This window comes from Loxodonta africana, chromosome 4 (genome assembly GCF_030014295.1).
Source record: "Loxodonta africana isolate mLoxAfr1 chromosome 4, mLoxAfr1.hap2, whole genome shotgun sequence".
In the NCBI taxonomy this organism is placed as follows: Eukaryota; Metazoa; Chordata; class Mammalia; order Proboscidea; family Elephantidae; genus Loxodonta; species Loxodonta africana.
In genome coordinates this window covers 175712652-175738816 of record NC_087345.1, presented here as the reverse complement: position 1 = coordinate 175738816, position 26165 = coordinate 175712652, and the positions used below count along the sequence as shown (strand labels likewise).

Below are 26165 nucleotides of genomic sequence, written 5' to 3'. Positions count from 1 at the left end.
AGAATGAAACACTGCCTGGCTCTATGCCATCCTCAAAATTGTTGCTATGCCTGAGCCCAGCGTTGCAGCTGCTGGGTCAGTCCATCTGGCTGAGGGTCTTCCTCTTTTTCGCTAACCCTCTGTTTTACCAAGTATGATGTCCTTCTTCAGAGACTGATCCCTCCTGATAACATGTCCAAAGTATGTGAGATGTAGTCTTGCCATCCTTGCTTCTAAGGAGCGTTCTGGCTGTGCTTCTTCCAAGACAGATTTGTTGGTTCTTCCGGCAGTCCATGTTATCTTCAATATTCTTCACCAGTATCACAATTCAAAGGCATCAGCTCTTTGGTCTTCCTTATTCGTTGTCCAGCTTTTGTGTGCATATGAGTCCTCAAGGTTATATCTTTGCTTTTCACTACTTTAAAGAGCTCTTTTGTAGCTGATTTGCTCAATGCAATGCATCTTTTGATTTCTTAACTGCTGTTTCCATGGGTGTTGATTGTGGATCCAAGTAAAATGAAATCCTTGACAACTTCAGTCTTTTCTCTGTTTATCATGATGTTGTTTATTAGTCCAGTTGTGAGGATTTTTGTTTTCTTTATGTTGAGGTGCAATCCATACTGAAGGCTGGGGTCTTTGATCTTCGTTAGTAAGTGCTTCAAGTCCTCTTCGCTTTCAGCAAGCAAGGTTGTGTCATCTGCATATCACAAGTTGTTAATGAGTCTTCCTCCAGTCCTGATGCTCCATTCTTCATATAGTCCAGCTTCTCAAATTATTTGCTCAGCATACAGATTGAATAGGTATGGTGAAAAGATACAATCCTGATGCACACTGCTCCTGACTTTAAACCACGAGGTATCCCCTTGTTCTGTTTGAACGGCTGACTCTTGATCCATGTACAGGTTCTTCATGAGCACAATTAAGTGTTCTGGAATTCCCATTCTCCGCAATGTTATCCATAGTTTGTTATGATTCACACAGTCAAATGCCTTTGCATAGTCAATAAAACACAGGTAAACATCTTTCTGGTGTTCTCTGCTTTCAGCCAGGATCCATCTGACATCAGCAGTCATATTCCTGGTTCCACTCCCTCTTCTAAATCCAGCTTGAATTTCTTGCAGTTTCCTGTTGATATACTGCTGCAGCCGCTTTTGAATGATCTTCAGCAAAATTTTGCTTGCATGTGATATTAATGATATTGTTTGATAATTTCTGCATTCCGTTGGGTCACCTTTCTTGGGAATAGGCATAAATATGGATCTCTTCCAGTCGGTTGGCCAGGAAGCTGTCTTCCATATTTCTTGGCATAGACAAGTGAGCACTTCCAGCACTGCATCCGTTTGTTTAAGCATCTCAGTTGGTATTCCGTTAATTCCCAAAGCCTTGTTTTTTGCCAGTGCCTTCAGTACCATCAGTTCCAATCATATGTTACCCCTTGAAATGGTTGGACATGGACAAATTCGTTTTGGTATGGTGACTCTGTATTTTTTCCATTTTCTTTTGATATTCCTATGTTGTTTAATATTTTCCCCGTAGAACCCTTCAGTATTGCAACTTGAGGCTTGGATTTTTTTCTTCAGTTCTTTTAGCTTGAGAAATGCTGAACATGTTCTTCCCTTTTGATTTTCTATCTCTAGGCCTTTGCACATGTCATTATAATACTTTGTCTTCTCAAGCTGCCCTTTGAAATCTTCCGGTCAGCTCTTTTACTTCATTTTTTCCTTTTGCTTTAGCTACTCTGGAAACCCTGGTGGCGTAGTGGTTAAGTGCTACGGCTGCTAACCGAGAGGTCGGCAGTTTGAATCTGCCAGGCGCTCCTTGGAAACTCTGTGGTGCAGTTCTACTCTGTCCTATAGGGTCGCTATGAGTCGGAATTGACTCTACGGCAGTGAGTTTAGTTTTGTTTTTTTTAGCTACTCCATGTTCAAGAGAAAGTTTCAGAGTCTCTTCTGACATCCATCTTGGTCTTTTCTTTCTATACTGTCTTTTCAGTGACCTCTTGCTTTCTTCATATATGATGTCTTTGATATGCCACAACTCTTCTGGTCTTTGGTCATTAATGCTCATTGCGTTAAATCTATTCTTGAGATGGTCTCTAAAGTCAGGTGGAATATACTCAAGGTCGTACTGTGGCTCTCATGGGCTTGTTCTAATTTTCTTCAGCATCAACTTGAACTTGCATATAAGTAATTGATGGTCTGATCCACAGTCGGCCCCTGGCCTTGCTCTGACTAGTGATCTTGAGCTCTGCCATCGTGTCTTTCCACACATGTAGTCAGTTTGATTCCTGTGTGTTCCATCTGGCGAGGTCCATGTGTCTAGTCGCCGTTTATGTTAGTGAAAAATGGTATCTGCAATGAGGAAGTTGTTGGTCTTGGAAAATTCAATCATGAGATTTCTGGCATAGTTTCTATGACTAAGGCCATATTTTCCAACTACCAATCCTTCTTTGTTTCCAGTTTTCAAATTCCAATCTCCAGTAATTATCAGTGCATCCTGATTGCATGTTTGATCAATTTCAGACCGCAGAAGTTGGTAAAAATCTTCAATTTCTTCATCTTTGGCCTTAGTGATTTGTGCGTAAATTTGAATAATAGTTGTATTAACTGGCTTTCCTTGTAGATGTATGGATATTATCCTATCACTGACAGTGTTCCACTCTAGGATACATCTTGAAATGTTCTTTTTGATGATGAATGCAACGCCATTCCTCTTCAAGTTGTCAATCCCGGCATAGTAGACCGTATGATTGTCTGATTCAAAATGACCAATACCAGTCCATTTCAGCTCACTAATGCCTAGGATATTGATCTTCATACATTCCATTTCATTTTTGGCGATTTCCAGTTTTCCTAGACTCATACATTGTACCTTCCAGGTTCCAATTATTAATGGATGTTTGCAGCTGTTTCTTCTTATTTTGAGTTGTGTCACGTCAACAAATGAAGGTCCCGAAAGCTTGACTCCATCCACGTCGTTAAGGTTGACTCTACTTTGAGGAGGCAGCTTTTTACCAGTTGTCTTTTGAGTGCCTTCCAACTTGAAGGTCTCATCTTCTGGCACTGTATCAGACAATGTTCCACTGCTATGCATAAGGTTTTCACTAGCTAATTCTTTTCAGCGGTAGACTGTCACATCCTTCTTCCTAGTTTGTCTTAGTCTAGAAGCTCACCTGAAACCTGTCTGCCGTGGGTGACTCTGCTGGCATAGCTTCCAGCATCACAGAAGCCCCCACAGTATGAGATACTGACAGATGTGTGGGGTAGAACAATAAGAGAAAGACAAAAACACTCTCTAGAAAACCTCTGGCCACCACTTCTTAGTTCATTTGGCATGGAATATTACTGTGTACAGGCAAAAACCCATTACAACTATTAACATCAAAGAGAAGAGTTCTGTATAATAAAGCTACTTCTGTGTCCTGCTAAATGGCCTCTGGGAACTGCTGTGTTCTGGCCAGCAAATGCTATACAAGGAATGATCGGGGTATGAGAAGTACCTTTTTGGGGGTTTATCTTGAGGTAAAAAGTCACTCTGTATAATGAAAGATTTTGGACTTGATAGTGTGTTTTTATTGTGGGCAGGCGGGGAGAGGGAAGCCAGTTGAGCTGAGCTGAGCTTATCCGAAACTGAGATCTTCACCATTTTTTCCTTCCAGCCACTATAGCAGTTACTTCTCAGCTTCTGTCATCCTTTGCCCCTTCAATCTTATATCATCTTATTCACATTAAAACACCCCACTGAACTCTGAAATCGCCGGCACAAGGGAGACAGTTCAGAAGGAAGAAGTGGGTAAAGTGATGTGTACCTGCTCGTCCATCTTTATCTTGCTGTACTCAAAACATATTCTTTGTTCATGGAGGTGGATCTGGCTGGCTGCTCAGTTTCATATATATAGCTTCTTGAAACAAGTAAAATGATATCAAGTAGGGCATTGCATTACAGCCGAGCAATTGGAATCTCTCACATGGTCATTATAAAGAGATTTTACTCATGTGGCTTCTTTGGGAAGAATGTTGGTCTTTATCATCTGGGGCAGAATTTGTGGGAATGACAGCGAACGCTTCCCCTGGCTGAGGGCGCAGTTGTTCTTGTGAAATATTTAAGTATGCTCCTGGTTGAGTAGGTCTTCATGAGCCACGTTCCAGGAAAAAAGAAAGGTGTATTCATTTAGTGTTTGTTATTTGCTCTACGCTGGGGTATTACATCGACCAGGTAAGGCTTCTGGCCTTTGTCGAGCTCACTGTAATTTCTGGGCTTTCCTGCAAGGTCGGGTTTCTTTGTTGCTTGTGCTTTAGAACAAAGGATATTATTGGTAATATTTGCTAATGTAGAAGGCAGCACAGTACAAGCTGTTGCCTGACCTGACATGTTAGTGTCAGAAATAGTTTTGCTTCCTAAGTTTTCATTTTTCCATTCATCTGTTCTTAGAACCCATTCCTCACTCTGCTTCTGCAGAAAGAAGATGCAGGGTTACAAAGTTTCCTAGTATTAGCCTTTTAAAAGCCACTTGCTACTGAGTTGATTTTGTACCATGGCAACCCCATGTATGTCAGAATAGAGCTGTGCTCCATAGAATTTTCAATGGCTGATTTTTCAAAAATAGATTGCCAGGTCTTTCTTTCCAAGTGCCTCTAGGTGGACTTTGGAGTCCCTGGGTGTTGCACATGGTTAAGTGCCTGACTGCTAACCGAATACCCAGAATTGACTGCACAGCAACTGTTTTGATTTTCTTTTTTTTACTGGGTGAACTCCACCAATAACCTTTTGGTTAGCAGCCAAGCACGTTAACCATTTGCACCACCTGGGGACTCTGTTAGCCTTTAACTCATTGTGTAGAGTTGATTCCGACTCATAGTGACCCTGTAGGACAGAGTAGAACTGCCCAGTAGGGTTTCCAAGGCTATAAATCTTTACGGAAGCAAACTGCCACATCTTTCTCCCGTGTAGCAGCTGGTAGGTTTCAACCACCGACCTTTTGGTTAGCAGTTGAGCACTTAACCACTGCACCACCAGGGCTCCTTTGTTAGTCTTTAGGGCACCCAGTTCCACCCAGTTCAGTTTATTTAGTCTTCCCTCCTTCCCCAGTCATGGGTTGCAGCAGTCATAGGCAGAATATTGGCAGCTTACTCTAAGTTATTCATTATTTCTTTCTCCTTTTTTTGTGGTAAAATATATACATAACAGGAAACCCTCATGGCGTAGTGGTTAAGTGCTACAGCTGCTAACCAAAGGGTCAGCAGTTCGAATCCGCGAGGCGCTCCTTGGAAACTCTACGGGGCAGTTCTGCACTGTCCTATGGGTCGCTGTGAGTCGGAATCGGCTCAATGGCACTGGGTTTGGTTTTATTTTGTGTTGATATACATAACAAGACATTTGCCATTTTAATATTTTTTAATATACAATTTAGTGACATTACTTTCATCACGTTGCAGCCATCACCACTATCCATTTCCAAATTTTCCATTACCCCTAACAGAAACTCAGTGCCTCCTAAGGAATGACACCCCCTTTCCCCCTCCTTCCACCCCTGGTAACCACTAATGAACTTTGGTCTCTATACCTTTGCCTTTTACACATAAGTGGGGTCCTACAATATTTGTTCTTTGTGCCTGGTTATTTCACTTAGCATAATGCTTACAAGGTTCATCCATGTAGCATGTATCAGGACTTCATTTCTCTCTGTGGCTGAGTAATATTCCATTGCATGTGTGTGTCACATTTTCTTTACCCGTTCATTTGTTGATGATCACTTGGATTGTTTCTAGTTCTTGGCTATTGTAAATGGTGCTGCAGTGAACATTGGTGTACAAGTATCTGTGTGTGGTCCTGCTTTCAAGTCTTTTGGGTGTATGTCTAGGAATAGAATTGCTGGATGGCGTGGTAGTTCTATGTTTTACTTTTTTGTGGAACCGCCACACTGTTTTCCACAGTGGCTGTACTATTTTACATTCCCACCAGCAATGGGTAAGGGTTCCAGTTTCTCCACATTCTTGCGAATAGTTGTTGTTTTCTGTTTTTCTTATAATAGCCATCCTAGTGGGGGTGAAGTGGTATCTCATTGTAGTTTTGATTTGCATTTCCCTGTGGCTAATGATGTTGAGCATTTTTTTCACGTGCTTGTTGGCCATTTGTATATCTTTGGTAAAATGACTATTTCTTAATTTATATTGGGGAAACACACATTTATTGCCATCATGCAAATGAAACAGTGAAGTTTTATCTTAATGAGCCAGGCTTGACAAGTTTTCCTAAATTACTTTGCCCTTGTATATTGTATCTCTTTGTGGAGTTGGATATAGTGTAGGAGACGAGACTTCTCAAGATATAAACAGGAATATGAGAGGAAATGTGAAAATATTCGAGCATTTAATCTCTGCCACACAGAACTACCCATTGTCCAAAGAGAACACGTGTTGTGCAGTTTGGTACAATGTAAGGATTTATGAAGCAACATGTGACCATATGCCCAGTGTACACTAGGAATCATGGTGCATGCAAAGGGCATGTGGGACACGTACAACATACGTGTCAGTGTTCTTATCAGGCAAAACTTTACTGTCTTCTCTTAAAAATAATAAGCTTTGCATTTGCATGGCACTTCACTGTATATGAAGTACACACATCATTATCCCATTTGTTCAAATGTGTGAATGGGAAGGGATTTATTTCCATTTTACACCTGAGGTTTAAAGAAGAACCTGGACTTAAATGCATTTTGGATCCACGCTCAGTGCTTTTATTATCATAACGCCTTAAACATGGACATATTAAATCACATGAAACAATATAACCAAATGTCCCAGTTTATGGTATTGATAACAAGTCCTGTGAGGTCAGAGAAGGTAGATATTTGTGTAGGACCCTATAAAACAGTGATCTTACAGGATAAAAACAATGACTGTGGAAGGAAAAGACCTGGATTCTGGTCGTGCCTTTGCTTTTCATCCTGTGACTGTAAACAAGTTTCTTAACCTCTGTGAACCTATTTCCCCACCACAGACTGTAGGGATAATGGCCCCTGCCTTCTTTAAGGAGATGCTGTGAGGATCAAATACCATGTTTGCAAAAGCTCCTTTCTGAAGAAAGTGCTATTTAAGTGTAGCATGTAAGTAGGGGCATTTCGTGTTGTGATTTTTTTTTGAAAATTAATTGTTTATATCTTTGAAATAATGAGAAAATAAATACAAATCCAAAAAACCAAAATAACACAGGAACCATCATCTGTAAGAGTTACGAGTTGCCTAGATATTCTGGAGAGACAGTTGATTCTTTGGGTACAATGGGATTATAGTTTTCTTTTAATTATGGTAAAGTCGTCCTCATTCAATAAGACTTTCCCCTTTGGCTGAGTGGTTTCATATAAGTTGAATTATAGCTGTCCCCCTGGGAATTTCCACTTGTGGGAAATCTTTCTTCCGTGTCCTATATTTTCCAGTATATTGATAAAGAATGTGTTCTAATAGCAACTTTGCCTAGATATTATTCATTACTTCCTTACGGATATTATGTTGATAGTACTGTGAAGTTCAGAAAATGTCTGTAGGCTGCATTGTAAATAAGATCAGTTTAGTCTAGAATGTTGTTTTAGGTAGACTAAACTACTTTTCAACCAAAGAGTTAGAGAGCCACCAACATTGGTTTATAGTAGACTTACGTGTTTTTCTGTTCCTTTGAAATTTTGCTAGCTCTCTTGGAGCACTCTTGACCAGCCTCCCCTTAACTCACTCACTGGGTTACTTTCCATATACCATCATTTCCTCTGAATCATCCGACTGTCCCATCATGCTGGACAGCTAAGAGGCCTCGCTCTGGAATGCTGGTGTACTCATCCCCTCAGCTGGGCTGTATGCTTCCTAAGAAAGTGTAAAGTTTGTTCCTGGCTTCAAAGAACAATTTACTATTTCCTATGGTTACGTGATATGACTAGGTCATGCTCTCGGCTCACGTCATTCCTTAGCTGCATTCACCTGGTGCCTATGCAAGATGGGAATGTAAAAGAAAATTTCACTTACATGACTGGTACCTTGGTACTCTTCATGTGTACCTTGGGACACCTTATGTGGTCTCAGGGTAGTCAGAAATCTTAAATCCCAGCTACTTTCCAGAGGAAAAGCAAAAGCTGTTGGGCCTTAAGGACTAGGGCCTAGACTAGTGCAGTGTTATTCCCATTCATTCTGTTGGTCAGAGTAAGTCACAAGTTACCAGATTTAAAGGGTGTGGATATAGAGTCCACCTTTTCATCTGTGGAGCCACATGTGTGTAAAGGAATGGCAGCTATCTTTGGAAACTCTCTACCAAGTTTACAAATATTTATGCCTGTTAAGTCTGTTACTATATGCTGTGGACTGAATTGTGTCCCCTCAAAATATCTGTCAACTTGGCTAGGTCATGATTCCCAGTATTGTGTGATTGTCCACCATTTTGTCATATGATGTAATTTTCTATGTATTGTAAATCCTACATCTGTGATGGTAATAAGGCAGGATTAAAAGCAGTTATGGTAATGAGGCAGGACTCAATCTACAAGATTAGGTTGTATTTTATGTCAAACTCTTTTGAAATATACAAGAGAGAAGCGAGCAGAGAAACATGGGACCTCATACCACCAAGAAACGAGAGTCAGGAGAATAGCGCATCCTTTGGACCCAGGGCCCCTGCACTGAGAAGCTCCTTGACTAGGAAAGATGACCTTCCCCTACAGCCGACAGAGAGAAAGGCTTCCCCTGTAGCTGGCACCCTAAATTCAAACTTCTAGCCTCTTAGACTGTGAGAGAATAAATTTCTCTTTGTTAAAGCCATCCACCTGTATTTCTGTTATAGCAGCACTAGATAACTAAGATACTGAAACTACTTAATTAAGTTATAGGTCAACTGATACAACTTGCTAAGCAGCTGTTGAATTAGATGTGTGAAAGACAACTGTAAAAGATTGGGGAGTAATTTATAAAAATCTAGCTTTGCAAGAGTCTAAGTTCACTCCACTTTAAATAAATTGAAATTGGAAATCATAAACAGTATATTAGGTATGGTTTATACAAGAAAGGCAATGAGAGAAACCCAATCAATAAGCTTTGCTATACATTCTAAGATTAGGTAATAAACATACATTTTTGTGTTTAAATTAAAATAAGATGTTTAAGATAATGGTTTCCTACTTCAGACATGCTTTACAATCCCCAAGCCACTCACTGATTGCTTTAGATAGGAATATCTAATATCATGCCTTTAGAAGCTGCTTCTTCACGTACTTGCTGGTAGATTTTGAAAGATAGAAAAGGCTTGTGTGATAAATGAAAAACACATTTTAAAATGATCACTCATTTGTATTTATTCATAAAGTGTTTTACAGAACTTATACGTAACATTTTTCAAGCTGAAAAGCCATAATATGGAGACAGCCATCTGTCTGAGCTAGTATACCTATAATGTTTTGTGTTTCCACTAATGATGGGTGGTTTTATGTGTCATTTTCTCTCCTTGCTTTTAGCTTCTTTTGGTTTGTAAGAGTGCTTTGTTAATTCAATTTTTTTGTTTTATTTCGTTCTGTTTTTTTCCATTTGTTGTAACTACAGGCTCTAGGCCAGTGCTGTCCAGTAGAACTTTCCGTGATGACGGAGATGTTCAGATTCTGCACGGTCCGATATGATAGCCACTAGTCACATATAGATATTGAGCATTTGAAGTGTGACTAGTGCAAATGAGGAACAGAGTTTTCTTTGAATTTAATTTTCTTAATTAATAAATTCTGTTTCATAGAGCAGTCTTAGGTTAACAGATAAGATGAGTGGAAAGTATAGAGTTCCCATATACCCTCTCTTGCCTCATACACAGTTTCCTTTTTATTAATATCTTGCATTAGTATGGAAGATTTGTTACAGTTTTGAACTAGTATTGATATATTATTATTAACAAAAGTCCATAGTTTACATTCAGGTTCATTCTTTGTGTATACAGTCCTGTGAGTTTTGACAAATGTATAATATCTTGTGTGTGTATTCCATATGATACTGTGTATAATATTTAGTGTCATACAGAATAGTTTCACCGCCTAGAAATCCTCTCTGCTCTACCTATCCATCCCTCTTTTCCTCCCCCACTATCCCAAACCTATGCAACAAGTGACTTTTTACTCTCTCTGTAGTTTTGCCTTTTAAAATAATACATAAAACCCAGTGTTAGTGTAAATACTAACACTGTGGGCAAACTGCCTCAGACAGTTGGGTCATTTATGTATATCATAGTTTTACCAGAAGGTTATATAGTTGGAATCATATAGAATGTAGTTTTCTCATACCAACTTCTTTCACTTATCAATATTAAGGTTCTTCAATGTCTTTTTGTGGCTCATTTTTTTTTTTTTTTTAATCATTGAATAAAACTGCATTGTATGGATGTAGAATAGGTTTTTTTTTTTTTTTTCCATTTACCTACTGAAGGACATATTGGCTGCTTGAAATTTTTAGCAACTGTGAATAAAGCTGCTATAAAAATCTGCATGCAAGTTTTTGTGTGGACATAGTTTTTATCTCATTTGGGTAAATATACAGGAATGTAAATTCTGGGATTGTATAGTAAGACTCGTAGACATGTGGATATTATCCTATGACTGACAGCATTATATTTAAGGATAGATCTTGACGTGTTCTTTTTGATGACAAATATGATGCTGTTCCTTTTCCATTTGTCATTCCTGGCATAGGAGAACATATGACTGATTCAGAATAGCCAATACCAGTCCTTTTCCACTTACTAATGCCTAGAATATCTATCTTTAAGCATTCCATTTCATTTTTAACAACTTCCATATTCCTAGATTCATACTTTGTACATTCCATGTTCTGATTATTGATTGATGCATGCTGCTATTTCTTCTTATTTTGCGTCATGCCACATCAGCAAATGAATGTCATGAAAGCTCTACTCCATCCATGTCATTAAGGTTGACTCAACTTTGAGGAGGCAGCTCGTCCTCAATGGTATTTTGAGCACCTTCCAAACTGAGAGGCTCATCCTCCAGCAGTATATCAGATGCTATTCTGCTGCTATCCACAAAATTTTCACTGCCCAATTTTTCTAGAAGTAGATTGCCAGGACCTCTTCCCAATCTATCTTAGTCTAGAAGCTCCGCTGAAAGCTATTCACTTTGGGTGACCCTGCTAGTATTTGAAATACCACTGGCATAGATTCCAGATGTATCCTCAAATGCATGATAGGGTAACATCCATACATCTACAAGGAAGATCAATTGATATGAATATTATTCAAATTTATGCACCAAACACTAATGCCAAAGATGTGGAAATTGAAGATTTTTACCAGCTTCTGCAGTCTGAAATTGAATAAACATGCAATCAAGATGCATTGATAATTACTGTGATTGGAATGAGAAAGTCAGAAACCAAGAAAGATTGGTAGTTAGAAAAGATGGCCTTTGTTATAGAAATGACACCAGAGATCCCATGATAGAGTTTTGCAAGACTAATGACTTTTTCATTGCAAATACCTTTGTTCAGCAACGTAAACGGCAACTATATACGTGGCGCTCACCAGTTGGAAAACGTAGGAATCAAATCGACTACATCTGTGAAAAGAGATGATGGAAAAGCTCAATATCATCAGTCAAAACAAAGCCAGGGGCTGACTAAAAAACAGACCATCAATTGCTCATATGCAAGTTCAAGTTGAAGCTGAAGAAAATTAAAACAAGTTCACGAGAGTCAAAACACAGCCTCGAGTATATCTCACCTGAACTTGGACACCATCTCAAGAGTAGATTCGATATATTGAACACTACGAAAGATAAGATGAGTTGTGGGATGACATCAAGGACATGAAGAAAACAAAAGGTCATTAAAAGGACAGAAAAAAAAATCAAAATGGTTCTCAATAGAGACTCAAACCTCTTGGGCATAGAGTAGCTAAAGCAAAAGGAAAAAATCTTGACGTAAAAGCTGAACAGAAGATTTCAGAGGGTGGCTCGAGAAGACAAAGTATTATAATAAAGTGTGCAGAGACTTGGAGTTAGATATCTAAAAGGGAAAAACACACTTGGAATGTCTCAAGCTGAAAAAACTGAAAAAGAAATTCAAGACTTGCATTGCAATATTGAATGATTCTATGGGCAAAGATGACAGGAATATACAGAGTCACTGAACCAAAAAAAAATGGGTCGATGTTCAGCCATTTCAGGGGTAGCATATGATGAAAAAACCAGTGGTGCTGAAGGATGAAGTCCAAGCTGCGTTGAAGGCATTGGTGAAAAACAAAGCTCCAGGAATTGTTAGAGTACCAATTGAGATGTTTCAACAAGCAGATGTAACACTGAAAGCTCACTCATCTATGGAAGACAGTTAGCTGGCCAACTGACTGGAAGAGATCCATATTTGTGCCCATTCCAAAAAAAGATGATCAGACTGTGAAAATTATTGAATAGTATCACACACACTTAAAATTTTGATGAAGATCATTCAAAAACTGTTGCAGCAGTACATCGACAGGGAATGGCAGGAAATTCAAGCCAGTTTCAGAAGACGATATGAAATTAAGGATGTCATTGCTGATGTCAGATGGATTTTGGCTGAAAGCAGAGAATACCAGAAAGATGTTCACCTGTGTTTTATTGACAATGCAAAAGCATCCAACTGTGTGGATCATAACGAATTATTGATAACATTATGAAGAACGGGGTTTCCAGAACACTTAGTTGTGCTCATGAGGAATCTGTACATAGATCAAGAGGCAGTCTTTCGAACAGAACAAGGGAATACTGCGTGGTTTAAAGTCAAGAAAGGTGTGTCAGGGTTGTAGCCTTTTTACCATACTTATTTAATCTGTATGTTGAACAAATAATTCAAGAAGCTGGACTATATGAAGAAGAATGGAGCATTAGGATTGGAGGAAGACTCATTAGCAACCTTTGAAATGCAGGTGATACAACCTTGCCTGCTGAAAGTGAAGATGACTTGAAACACGGATGTTCAAAGACTTCAGCCTTCAGTGTGGATTACACCTCAACATAAAGAAAACAAAAATCCTCACAACTGGACCAATAAGCAACATGATAAATGGAGGAAAGATTGACGTTGTCAAGGATTCCATTTGACTTGGATCCACAATCAACGTCCATAGAAACAGCAGTGAAGAAATTAAATGATGTATGACATTGGGCAAATCTACTAAAGACCTCTTTAGAGTGTTAAAAAGCAAAGATGTCACCATAAGACCTAAGGTGCACATAACCAAGCCATGGTATTTTCAATTGCTTTATGTGCATGTGAAAGCTGGACAATGAGGAAAACTAAAAGAGAATTGATGGATTTGAATTGTGTTGGCAAAGAATATATGCTATTGACTGCCAGAAGAATTAAAGATATGACTTGGAAGAAGTATAGCCAGAATGCTTCTTGGAAGCAACGATGGTGAGACCTCATTTCATGTACTTTGGACATGTTATCAGGAGGGACCAGGCTCTGGAGGAAGGACATTATACTTGGTAAAGTAGAAGGTCAGCAAGAAAGAGGAAGACTCTGTGAGATGGATTGACACAGTGGCTGCAACAGTGCGCTCAAACATAGCAAGGGTTGTGAGGATGGCACAGGACTGGGCCATGTTTCATTCTGTTGTACGTAGCATTGCTACGAGTCAGAACCGACCTGACAGCACCTAACAACAACAACATGGTAAGACTTATGTTTATCTTTGTAAGAAACTTTCAGACTCTCTTCTAAAGTGTACCATTTTACTTCACACAATAATTAAACAGAGTTCCTGAAGCTCCACACCCTTGCCAATATTTGGTAGTGTCATTATTTTGGATTTTAGCTATTCTGATAAGTGTGTAGTAATTTATTAAGTTTTAATTTAAACACTCACATGTGCCTTGTGGTTACCATATTGGAAAGTGAAGTTCTAGAATTCTTTTCTTTATACCCGTTTATATTACTGAGTCTTTTTTTTAATCGGTTGTTTTAGCTAGACCTTGTAATACATTGTTGACTAATAATGGTGATCAGATGTATCCAGTCTGGTCCTTGATCTTGGTTGAACACTTGGTATTTAATTATTTCAAATAATATTTACAATTTTTAACATCTGGTCTGTGTTATTTTAAGGTAATCTTATTCTATTGCTATTATTTTTAGAGTTTTAAAAAATTTGGACTGGCTGCTGGATTTCATCAAATAACATCTATCTATATGAACAAAATTTATCTTTTTTCTGATTGAGCTTTGATTTTATGAACATCTTAGATATTTTTCACTCCTACCAAGGCTTAACAAAAGTCAGATTCCTTACACCTGACCCACTGTTCTTATGTATTTCTCATTACATCCATAGAGTGGAGTCCCTGGGTGTTGCAAACAGTTAAGTGCTTGGCCGCTAACTGAAAGGTTAGCAATTCAAGTTCATCTAGAAGGCACCTGTGAAGAAAGGCCTGTTTGTTTACTTCTGAAAGATCAGCCATTGAAAATTCTGTGGGGTGCAGTTCTACTGTGACACATATAGGGTTGCCACGAGTTGGAATTGACTTGACGGCAACTGTTTTTTTTTTTTTTTTTTGGCTTAGTACCGCCATAAACCAAAAAAAAACCCGTTACCATTGAGTCGATACCGACTCATAGCAGCCCTATGGGACAGAATAGAACTACCTTGTAGGGTTTCCAAGGAGCGGCTGGTGGATTCAAACTGCTTACTTTTTGGTTAGCAGCCATAGCTCTTAACCACTGCACCTTTTTTTTTTAAACCAAATCACTTGCTACTTCCCAAACAAACTTTTTCTTCCAGATTTTGTGTCTTTACTCATGTTGTTCTGTTGGGAATAACCCCTGCATGTCATATTTCTGTTCATACTCAAAATTTAAAGCTATCTTTTCTAAAGCTGTTCTTTATTTCCCAGTCAGAAATAATCTGTCCCTCATTTGCACTATTATAGCACCTAATTTGTATCACTTACATCAGATATTGAACTGATTGTCTATTCATAGAACATTTTGCTTTGGCCTACCAAAATGAATTACTTGACATTCAACCATTTCAGGGGGTAGTATATGATCACAAACTGATGGTACTGAAGGAAGAGGTCCAAGCTGCACTGAAGGCATTGGTGAAAAACAGGCATTCAGGAATTGATGGAATACCAGTTGAGATGTTTCAGCAAATGGATGCAGTGCTGGAAGCACTCACTCATCTGTGCCAAGAAATTTGGAAGACAGCTACCTGGCCAGCCCACTGGAGGAGATTCGTATTTGTACCCATTCCAAAGAAAGGTGATCCAGCAGAATGCAGAAATTATCGAACAGTAACATTATTATTACACACAAGTAGTACTTTGCTGAAGATCGTTCAGAAGCAGTTGCAGCAGTACCTTGGCAGGGAGCTGCCAGAAGTGCAAGCTGGATTCAGAAGAGGACGTGGAACAAGGGATACCATTACTGATGTCAGAAGTATCATGGCTAAAAGCAGAGAATACCAGAAAGATGTTTCTGGTATGCAAAGGCATTCCACTGTGTGGGTCATAACAAATTATGGATAACATTGCGAAGAATGGAAATTCCATAACACTTAATTGTGCTCATGAGGAACCTGTACTTAGACCAAGAGGCAGTTGTTCGAACAGAGCAAGGGGATACTGCATGGTTTAAAGTCAAGAAAGGTGTGCGTCTGGGTTGTATCCTTTCACCGTACTTACTCAATCTGTGTGCTGAACAAATGATCTGAGAAGCTGGACTAGATGAAGAAGAATGCCGCATCAGGATTGGCCGAAGACTCATTACCAACCTGTGAATGCAGATGACACAGCCTTATTTGCTGAAAGAGAAGACTTGAAGTACTTACTGGTGCAGATCAAAGACTACAGACTTCTGTATGGATTACATCTTAACAAAATGAAAACAAAATCCTCAAAACAGGACCAGTAAGCAACATCATCATAAATGGAGAAAAGATTGAAGTTGTCAAGGATTTCATTTTACTTGGATCCACAATCAACACCCATGGAAGCAGCAGTCAAGAAATCAAACGACGCATTGCATTGGGCAAATCGGTTGCAAAAGTCCTCTTTAAAGTGTTTAAAAGCAAAGATGTCACTTTAAGGACTAAGGCGTGCCTGTCCCAAGCCACAGTGCTTTCACTACCCTATCTCAGCTACTTTCAATTTTTCTGTTTCCTCTGGTATTTATTTCATATTTCTAGAACAGCAATATTATGCTGCTGTTTCTTTGTATCCAGTTTGAGTCCTCACCCATTAAATTCCTGCTATGTATGAAGGTTTATCTCTCTTACACCATCCTCATGCCCTAATCGTGTCCTCCTGTCCTCCTACTACAGTGGTATCACAGTTATTGGTTTACATTATTATGAGTGTAGTGTGCTGTAACAATTACCATTTCCTTATAGAATTTTTTCTTTTACTAGAAGGTACTGGGTTAGAATAAATAATTGCCTCATATTTCTGTTGCTTAGTTTTCTAACTCAACTACCTATCAATAATTATTAAACTTCTTACCAGAATAACAAAACGCTGTCAATACAATACAATCAAATAATAAAGCTAATTTCAAACTCAGTGTCCTTTTTTTTTTTTTTTTTTTTCCTTAGACCCGTTATATCCTCTTGTTCCAGTTTGGGCTGGTTGGTCCCTGGGTCTCCTGTGAGTCAAGCACTGGTATTTCACTTCACAGTCTTTCTAGAAATTTCCTTGTTGTCTCGTTATTATCAGATCCACTCTTCCCAGGAACCCACGCCTTCCTCTATCTTGGTGTATTCCTTCTTTTTGGTGGAGCACCTTGTCCACAGGTTTCTAAGATGAGCTCTTACACATCTGGAAATGTCTTTATTCTGTCCTCATGCTTGATAGATAATTTTCCTTGGCATAGAAGTCTAGCTAGTAGATAATTTTTCCTCATCAACATGAAATACAATGCCATTTGTGTTCCAGTCCTTTGTGCACTGTTAGTGTTATTATCATTAAGCTCTTAGGCTTTCCCCTCTACTCTGGTGCTCCAGAATTTCTAGGTGGTGTGTCTTGGTATGTTTGTTTTTACTGTCTCAGTTCTCTGTGCTTTTCTTTTATTAGTTCCTTGATAATACCTCCTGCTTTTTCTCCCCATCCCCTCTCTGGATCTTCTCTTAGTTGGATATCGGACCTTGTGATGGACTGGATTTGTCCCCCAAAAATGTGTGTCAACTTGGCTAGGCCATGATTCCTAGTACTGTTTGTTGTCCTCCATTATGTGATCTGATGTAATTTTCCTATATATTGTAAATCCTAACCTTTATCATGTTAATGAGACAGGATTAGAGGCAGTTATGTTAATGAAGCAGAGCTCTATCTACAGGATTAGGTTGTATCTTGAGTAAGTCTCTTTTGAGATATTAAAGAATCAAGCAGAGAATACAGGTACCTCATTACCACCAAGCAAGAAGAGCCAGGAGCAGAGCATATCCTTTGAACCTGGGGCCCCTGCACTGAGAAGCTTCTAGACCTGGGAAAATTGATAACAAGGACCTTCCTCCAGGATGGACAGAGAAAGTCTCACCCTGGAGCTAGTGCCCGGAATTTGGACTTCTCTCCTCCTAGACTGTGAGAGAATAAATTTGTTTATTAAAGCTATCCACATGTGGTATTTCTGTTATAGCAGCAATAGGTAACTAAGATGGAATTTGGTACCAGGAGTGGGGTGCTACTCTTAACAGACGTAAAATGTGGAAGCAGTTTTGAAACTGTGAATGAGTAGAGGCTGGAAGAGTTTTAACGTGCCTAATAGTAAAAGCCTAAATTGCCTTGAAGAGACTGTTAGTGGAATTATGGACATCAAAGACAATTCTGGTGAGGGTTCAGAAGGAAATGAGGAGAGCTGTTACACTGGAGATGGTGCAGATGGTGAGAAACAGCAGCAGAGGAATGGTAGCAGCAGGACCAGGAGACTGGCTTGAGATGGCCTGGGAGCCGACCCACAAAGCAAGAGAGCTGAGTGCATTCGAGCAGGAGGCTTCCTGGTGAAGTATGATGCCTCTGGGTATTTATCAGTGGAGCTAGGCTTGCCAACCCATGGAGCAAGAGAGCTGAGTGCCTTTGGGCAGGAGGTTTCCTGGTGGAGTGGGGTGCCTCTAGGCACTTACCAGTAGAGCTAAAGAGCTTTGGAACACTTGCCTGAGCAGGGCAGAAACCAGGCTGGCCCTAGGGCCCCAGGGGCTGAGAGGCCAAGGAACAAGGAGCAGAAGCCGAAGAGACAAGGAGCACAGGAAGCAGAGCTGCCTCAGTCTCACAGGGTAAGGGCATGACCTCTGGGGTCTCAAAGGGTGGGGCACAGCCTCCTAGGTTTCATAGTGTCAGATCTTCACCTACTCAGTTCCAAAGTGTGGGGGTTTCTTTCATGAGGGCCAGTGGGATGGGTCCAATTCTGCTGCCCAAAGCTGAAGGGACAGGGTTGCCTTTCACAAGGGCCAAGGAAGTGGAGTCACCATTCAGATGGGCTAGGAGAATGGGGTTTCCCAAAGCCAAGGGAACAGAGTTGCTATTCCAGTGGGCCTTGAAGGGACCTCCACCCAGAATCCAGAGAACATGGCCAACGCCCATAGTCTGGAGGATGGGACCATTGCCTAAATGTTCTCAGAGAACAGAGGATTATTTTCAAGTCTCGAGAGCTAATGTAATGTGTTGTGCTGACTTGCTTGGCACCTGTTATCCCTTCTTTCTCTCTAGTTTCTCCTATTTCTAATGGAAATGTCTACCTTGTGCTTGTTCCACCATTGTACTTTAGAAATATAACTTGTATTCTAGATTTCACAGATGACAAAGAATTTAGCCCCAGAAGATTTTGGACTTGAAGTTGACTTAAGACTTTGAGCCCCAGTGGCACAGTGCTGAACAGCTTAGCTGCTAACACTGGTTCAAATCCAAAAGTTGCTCCTTGGAAACCCTATGGGGCAGTTATACTCTGTTCTATAGAGTCTCCATGAGTTGTAATCAACTTGTTTTACATGTGACAAGGGTATGAATTTTGGGGGGGACAAAGGGTGGAATGTTATGGATTGACTTGCGTCCCCACAAAATGTGTGTCAGCATGGCTAGGCCATGATTCCCAGTATTGGTAGTTGTCCTCCATTTTGTGATCTGATGTAATTTTCCTGTGTGTTTTAAGTCCTGATGTCTGTGATGTTAACGAGGCAGGATTAGAGGCAATTACGTTAATAAGGCTGAACTCAACCTACAGGATTGGGTTGTATCTTCAATCAGTCTCTTTTGAGATATAAAAGAATTGAGCAGAGAGGAGAGGAACCTCATTACCACCAAGCAAGAAGAGCCAGGAGTGGAATGTATCTTTGGCCCTAGAGTCCTTGTGCTGAGAAGCTCCTAGTAAAGGGGATGATTGATGACAAGGACCTTCCTCCAGAAAGGACAGAGAGAGAAAGGCTTTCGCTGGAGCTGGCACCCTGAATTCTGACTTCTAGCCACCTAGACTGTGAGAGAATAAACTTCTGTTTGTTAAAACCATCCACTTGTGGTATTTCTGTTACAGGAGCACTAGATAACCAAGACAGTCATCTTGGATTGATCTTATTTGCCTTTCTTTTCTATTCTGTTCTCCTTTGTTTTTTTTCCTCCCATGACTTCTTGGAAATACTCTCTGTTAAACTTTTCCACCCTTCTGTTAAACTTTTTATTTCTGTTGTTATATTTTGAATTTCTGTGAGCTTTTTTTTCTCTGAACTTTTTTTTAGTGTAAAGCATGAACGCCATGTCACTTTACCTCCCTGAAGGAAGGAGAAGTGACATGGCATTCATTAATACCACATGAAGTAAAATTTTGCTGATGATCATTCAAGGGAGGCTACAGGGAACTGCCAGAAATTCAGGCCGGATTCAGGAGTGGATGTGGGACCAGAGATATCATCACTGATTGCAAATGGATCTTGGCTGAAAGCAGAGAATACCAGAAGGATGTCTACCTGTGTTTTTATTGACTATGCAAAGGCATTTGACTGTGTGGATCATAGCAAATTATGGATAACATTGTGAAGAATGGGAATTCCAGAGCACTTAATTGCGCTCATGAGGAACCTGTACATAGATCAAGAGGCAGTTGTTGGGACAGAACAAGGTGATACTGAGTGGTTTAAAGTCAGGAAAGGTACGTGTCAGCCTTGTATCCTTTGACCATACCTATTCATTCTGTATGCTGAGCAAATAATCCGAGAAGCTGGGCTATATGAAGAAGAATGGGGCATCAGCATTGGAGGAAGACTCATTAACAATCTGCGTTATACAGATGACACAACCTTGCTTACTGAAAGTGAGGAGGACTTGAAGCACTTACTGATGCAGATCAAAAACCAGAGCCTTCTGTATGGATTACACTTCAACATAAAGAAAACAGTAATCCTCACAACTGGACCAATAAGTCATATTATGATAAACGGAGAAAAGATTGATGTTGTCAAGGATTTCATTTTACTTGGATCCACAATCAACAGCCATGGAAGCAGCAGTCAGGAAATCAAAAGACGCATTGCATTGGGCAGATCTGCTGCAAAAGACCTCCTTAAAGTGTTCAAAAGCAAAGATGTCACCTTGAGGACTAAGGTGTGCCTGAGCCAAGCCGTGGTATTTTCCATTGCATCATATGCGTGTGAAAGCTGGACAATGAATAAGGAAGACCAAAGAATTGATGCCTTTGAATTGTGGTGTTGGCAAAGAATATTGAATATACCATGGACTGCCAAAAGAACAAAGAAATCTGTCTTGGAAGAAGTATAACCAGAACACTCCTTAGAAGCAAGGATGGCGAGACTATGTCTTACATACTTTGGACATGTTGTCAGGAGGAATCAGTCCCTGGAGAAAGACATTCTTGGTAAAGTAGAGGGTCAGGGGACAAGAGGAAGACCCTCAGTGAGATGGATTGACACAGTGGCTGCAGCAGTGGGCTCAAGCATAACAAAGTAAAGGCTCAACCATACAATGTAAGGGTATCACAGGACCGGGCAGTGTTTCGTTCTGTTGTGCATGGGGTTGCTGTGACTCAGAACCGAGTCGATGGTACCTAACAATGACAACAACAACAACAAAGCTTTTGGCATAAGTTCCTTGTTTGTGGAGTTCAATAAATGAACCAATAAAGGGAAGATTTACATGCACAGAACAGGACAATAAATGAAACTTTCTGTTCTTGAATCAAATTCTGCTGTAGTATGAAGATTGCTTGAAATGAACCCGTGAACTTAATGTCTCTCTGCTTGGGTTTCATTACTAAAGCAGAAATTTCTTTTTTTTTTTTTTTGGTGAAGAAAGTTGTATCTTCAAAACAGTCAACAATAAAGCTGTTACAACATGCTATTTTATCAGAGTTAGGGCTAACTTTATGGAGTCCCCAGGTGGTGCAAACAGTTAGGTGCTCAGCTACTAACTGAAACGTCAGAGGTTCAAGTTCACCCAGCGGCACCTCAGAAGAAAGGCTTGGGGATCTACTTCCCCCCAAAAAAATCAACCATTGAAAACTATGTGGAGAACAGTTCTCTTCTGATACACATGGGGTCGCTGTAAGCCACGGTCAACTAGACAGCAGTTGGTTTTTGTTTGGGGCTAATATTCCTAATCCTTGAAGGTTTTCGCTAGAAACCTGGACAACTTCACTTTCTTCATCACCTTTGTTTGCTCACCTTTAGAAAACCTAGTCATGGCCCATCTCATCCACAGCCTCACCAGCTGTCTTTCTTATATACCAGAGTCAAAAGGTGTTCAGTTTATGAGCTTGGCACTTTAAATAGCACAGTTACTTAGGGTCTAATTATAACTTCACACAGGGCATGCTTGTACCCTTGTCCTCTAGCCCTAGAGGACTATCCCAGGTTCCTAGTAATACATATACCTTATGGCTTATTTGGACTGTTTTTAAAGAAAACTAATATTTTCTTTAAATAATGTGATTGAAAGCATTTATGTAGTATGAGTTTATATGCTCATTTATTCATTGCTAGATATTTTTATAATGAAATTTTTTCATTATAAGAAAAACCATTAGAAAGTATTTTTTAAATAATTTTTATTGTGCTTTATTTAAGAGAAAGTTTACAAATCAAGTCAGTCTCTCATACAAATACCCATATGCACCTTGCTACACACTCCCAATTACTCTCCCCCAAGGAGACAGCCCACTCTCTCCCTCTACTCTCTCTTTTCATGTCCATTTCGCCAGCTTCTAACCCCTTCCACCCTCTCATCTCCCCTCCAGGCAGGAGATGCCAACATAGTCTCAAGTGTCCACCTGATCCAAGAAGCTCACTCCTCACCAGCATCCCTCTCCAACCCATTGTCCAGTCCAATCCATGTCTGAAGAGTTGGCTTCAGGAATGGTTCCTGTCCTGGGCCAGCAGAAGTTCTGGGGGCCATGACCACCAGGGACCTTCTAGTCTCAGTCAGACCATTAAGTCTGGTCTTATGAGTATTTGGGGTCTGCATCCCACTGCTCTTCTGCTCCCTCAGGGGTTCTCTGTTGTGTTCCCTGTCAGGGCAGTCATCGGTTGTAGCCGGGCACCATCTAGTTCTTCTGATCTCAGGATGATGTAGTTGCTGGTTCATGTGGCCCTTTTTGTCTCTTGGGCTCGTAATCACCTTGTATCCTTGGAGTTCTTCATTCTCCTTTGATCCAGGTCGATTGAGACCAATTGATGCATCTTAGGTGGCTGCTTGCTAGCGTTTAAGACCCCAGACACCACTCTTCAAAGTGAGATGCAGAATGTTTTCTTAATAGATTTTATTATGCCAATTGACTTAGATGTCCCTTGAAACCATGGTCCCCAGACCCCCACCCCTGCTACGCTGGCCTTCGAAGCATTCAGTTTATTCAGGAAACTTTTTTGCTTTTGGTTTAGTCCAATTGTGCTGAGCTCCCCTGTACTGTGTGCTGTCTTTCCCTTCACCTAAAGTAGTTCTTATCTACTATCTAATTAGTGAATCCTCCCTCCCACCCTCCCTCCCTCCCCCTTCTTGTAATCACAAAAGAATGTTTTCTTCTCAGTTTAAACTATTTTTCAAGTTCTTATAATAGTGGTCTTATACAATATTTGACCTTTTGCAACTGACTAATTTCACTCAGCATAATGCCTTCCAGGTTCCTCCATGTTATGAAATGTTGCACAGATTCCTCACTGTTCCTTATTGATACGTAGTATTCCCTTGTGTGAATATACCATAATTTATTTATCCACATCTTTTCGCTATTGTAAACAGTGCTGCAGTGAACATGGGTGTGCATGTATCTGTTTATGTAAAGGCTCTTATTTCTCTAGGATATATTCCAAGGAGTGGGATTGCTGGATTGTATGGTAGTTCTATTTCTAGCTTTTTAAGGAAGCACCAAATTGATTTCCAAAGTGGTTGTACCATTTGACATTCCCACCAGCAGTGTATAAGTGTTCCAATCTCTACACAGCCTCTCTAACATTGATTATTTTGTGTTTTTTGGATTAATGCCAGCCTTGTTGGAGTGAGATGAAATCTCATTATAGTTTTGATCTGCATCAGTAGAAAGTATTTTTATCTACAAAACTTGGCTTATAACCAGCTTTTCAGAGGCATATCTATGTTCTTAAGAGTAAAACACTCCTGTGTTCAAACAAAAATGTGTGTGCTCCATTGATATATCTGTGCCGTTATTATAGAGGCCTGGGTAGTATGTTACAGAGCAACAGCTATTATTTGTTTACTTATTTTTACCTAGGCCAACACTTTGTTTCTCCTATATTGAAATCTAAAGAAAATATAAAATTTTAGAAGCCATTAAATATAGTTAAAGAAAAAAAAAAACCTTGGATTTGTAAAACGAGAAAATCTGGACTCAAATTTGGATTCTCTCACTGTTTATGTGATATTGAGTAAGTTATTAAACTATTTGAACCTTCTTAGTGCTTTTCACCTTTAAGATGATTAATGCAGTATTTATTTGTGTGACTCACCCTCTCTGAGTTGTTATTAAGGTCAAATTGTTGTAGTTATTGAGTTGCCTGTGACTCATGGTGGCCCCATCCACATACAATAGACCGAAATGTTGCCCAGTCCTGCACTGTCTTCACAAGCGTTGGCATGCTTGAGTCCATTGTTACAGCCACTGTGTGTTTTGAGTGCCCTCCAGCCTAGAGGGCTCATCTTCCAGTACTGTATCTCATAATACACTGTTGACTCTGTTGTGATCCGTAAGATTTTCATTGGCTAATTTTCAGAAATAAATCACCAGTCCTTTCTTCCTAGTCTGTCCTAGTCTAGAAGCTCTATTGAAACCTGCCCACCATGGGTGGCCCTGCTGGTATTTGAAGTACTGGTGGCATAGCTTCTAGCATCATAGCAACACAAAGGGCATCACAGTATGACAGACTGACGGGTGGGTGGTGGATGATCAAATTAGAGATCTGAGAAATGCTTTAGCTATAACATTATGCAAATTAAGTTATTTGATAATTCCATTAAAATAACCTAAGATTTTGACACTAATCTAGATCTTGATGGCTAAAATCAACCAACTGTTGTCAAATATTTTAATTTTCCAATTATCATTTAAGTCAAATTTCCTTAAAGCACAAGCATACTTTCATCTGAGAGGACCCTAAGCCTCCAAGACTTATACTAACACCTAGTGGTGCCTAGTTTAACACACTGGGGGAATGCAGAGAAGCAAAAAAAAAATGAGTTTCTGTTAATATTCAAAAATTACACAGCGTACGTTGGACCACTCATACTTCCCACCACAGATCTAGGTTGTTTCTGCAGAAGTAATTAAAATGAACACAGCAACCTAACCGTGTTCTCAACAATGTGGTTGGTGCAATTTTTTTTCCCACAGAAAAATAATTTTCAAGGTAATTATCTAATTAATGGGCTTTCTATATGTAAGGCTTTCAAACAAATGTGATCATATGAAGTTACCTCTTTCCCTCCAGGGAATGATTATGTGTACTTTCTTAGGCACATAAGTTAGCAGTCCTGCCTTCATTTTCTCTGCCTCTCTCTTCTTCTAGCCTGCAGTGGTGTCTGGGACAACATTACGTGCTGGCGCCCTGCTGACATAGGAGAGACCGTCACAGTCCCCTGCCCAAAAGTTTTCAGCAATTTTTACAGCAAGCCAGGTACTTTCTATTTGTATTGAATCCCTGTGTTCCTCCAGAATGCTCATTTCTTAAAGTGTCATGTGTTTTCCATTAAGACAGCAAGAAGCAAGAGCATCAGTTTCTTTGGGTAAATTCTAGCCATTTCTTTCTCCTGAGTGGAATCATGGAACAACTGTGAGCATCATGTGACAGACACTACTTTATGGAGCTTCCTGCTGGGGTCATCCACCCCAGAGAAAACAAGGAAGAGCAACTAGAGTGAAACAGCTGTACAAGGACTCTCCTTAAGTAAAAGGAGCCAAATAAGCAGACAAATAAAAATCAAAGCCCCCAAAATATGTAAGATAGTAGCTAAGACAAGCAGAAGTGATTGACTTTAGACACAATTTAAAATATAGATAATATTCTGTTTGTCCCTGAAGGATTTGGGTTCTCACGAACCGTTAGAGCAATGTCCTCTGGAGGCTTTGAGAGAAATGAGAAAAGTTGACTCCTTGCAGTCTTGACATCCAGTTAAAAAACACACAAACAAAAAACCATTGCCATCTAGTTGATTCCAACTCATGGTGACCCTGTAGGACAGAGTAGAACTGCGCCATAGGGTTTCCAAGGAGTAGCTGGTAGATTTGAACTGCTGACCTCTTGGTTAGCAGCCGAGCTCTTAACAACTGCGCCGCCAGGGCTTCTGACATCCAAATAATGACTAGGAAAATACTTTCTTATTTTCAGGAAGCATCTGGTTTATTGAACTGACTCTTTTCAGCTGTCAGCTCCCCACTTTGATATTGCTTGGATATCTGCAGTTTTTTCTGAGCTCCAGAGAAACTCAAAATGCACATAATGGGGGCTGGGGAGGTAGGCTCACCTACTCCGAGGGCTTACTCCGTGCATGCTTGCAGGCACTTGAGCAGGCAGACATCTCCTGCCTCCTTCCTGAGGTGGCTGTTTTATTTTATAAGTGATTCAGGTTTTCACAACATGAAAAAAATCTATCCAGAAAAATTGAAGATACTTCTAGACATCAGAAATACCCAATCCTTTGAGTACTCTAAAGACCCTGTTTCTATCTTGGGCAGATGCTA

At 40.0% G+C, this 26165-nt stretch overlaps 1 protein-coding gene across 1 annotated transcript in view; it reads left to right on the top strand.

Annotated features, from left to right (window-relative positions):
* VIPR2 (vasoactive intestinal peptide receptor 2) overlaps window positions 1-26165 on the top strand; it is a 250891-nt gene that overhangs the window by 28007 nt on the left and 196719 nt on the right. The window contains exon 3 of the mRNA XM_064285058.1: window positions 24994-25101. Coding sequence (XP_064141128.1) covers window positions 24994-25101 — 108 coding nt within the window. The remainder of the gene's footprint in view (window positions 1-24993; window positions 25102-26165) is intronic.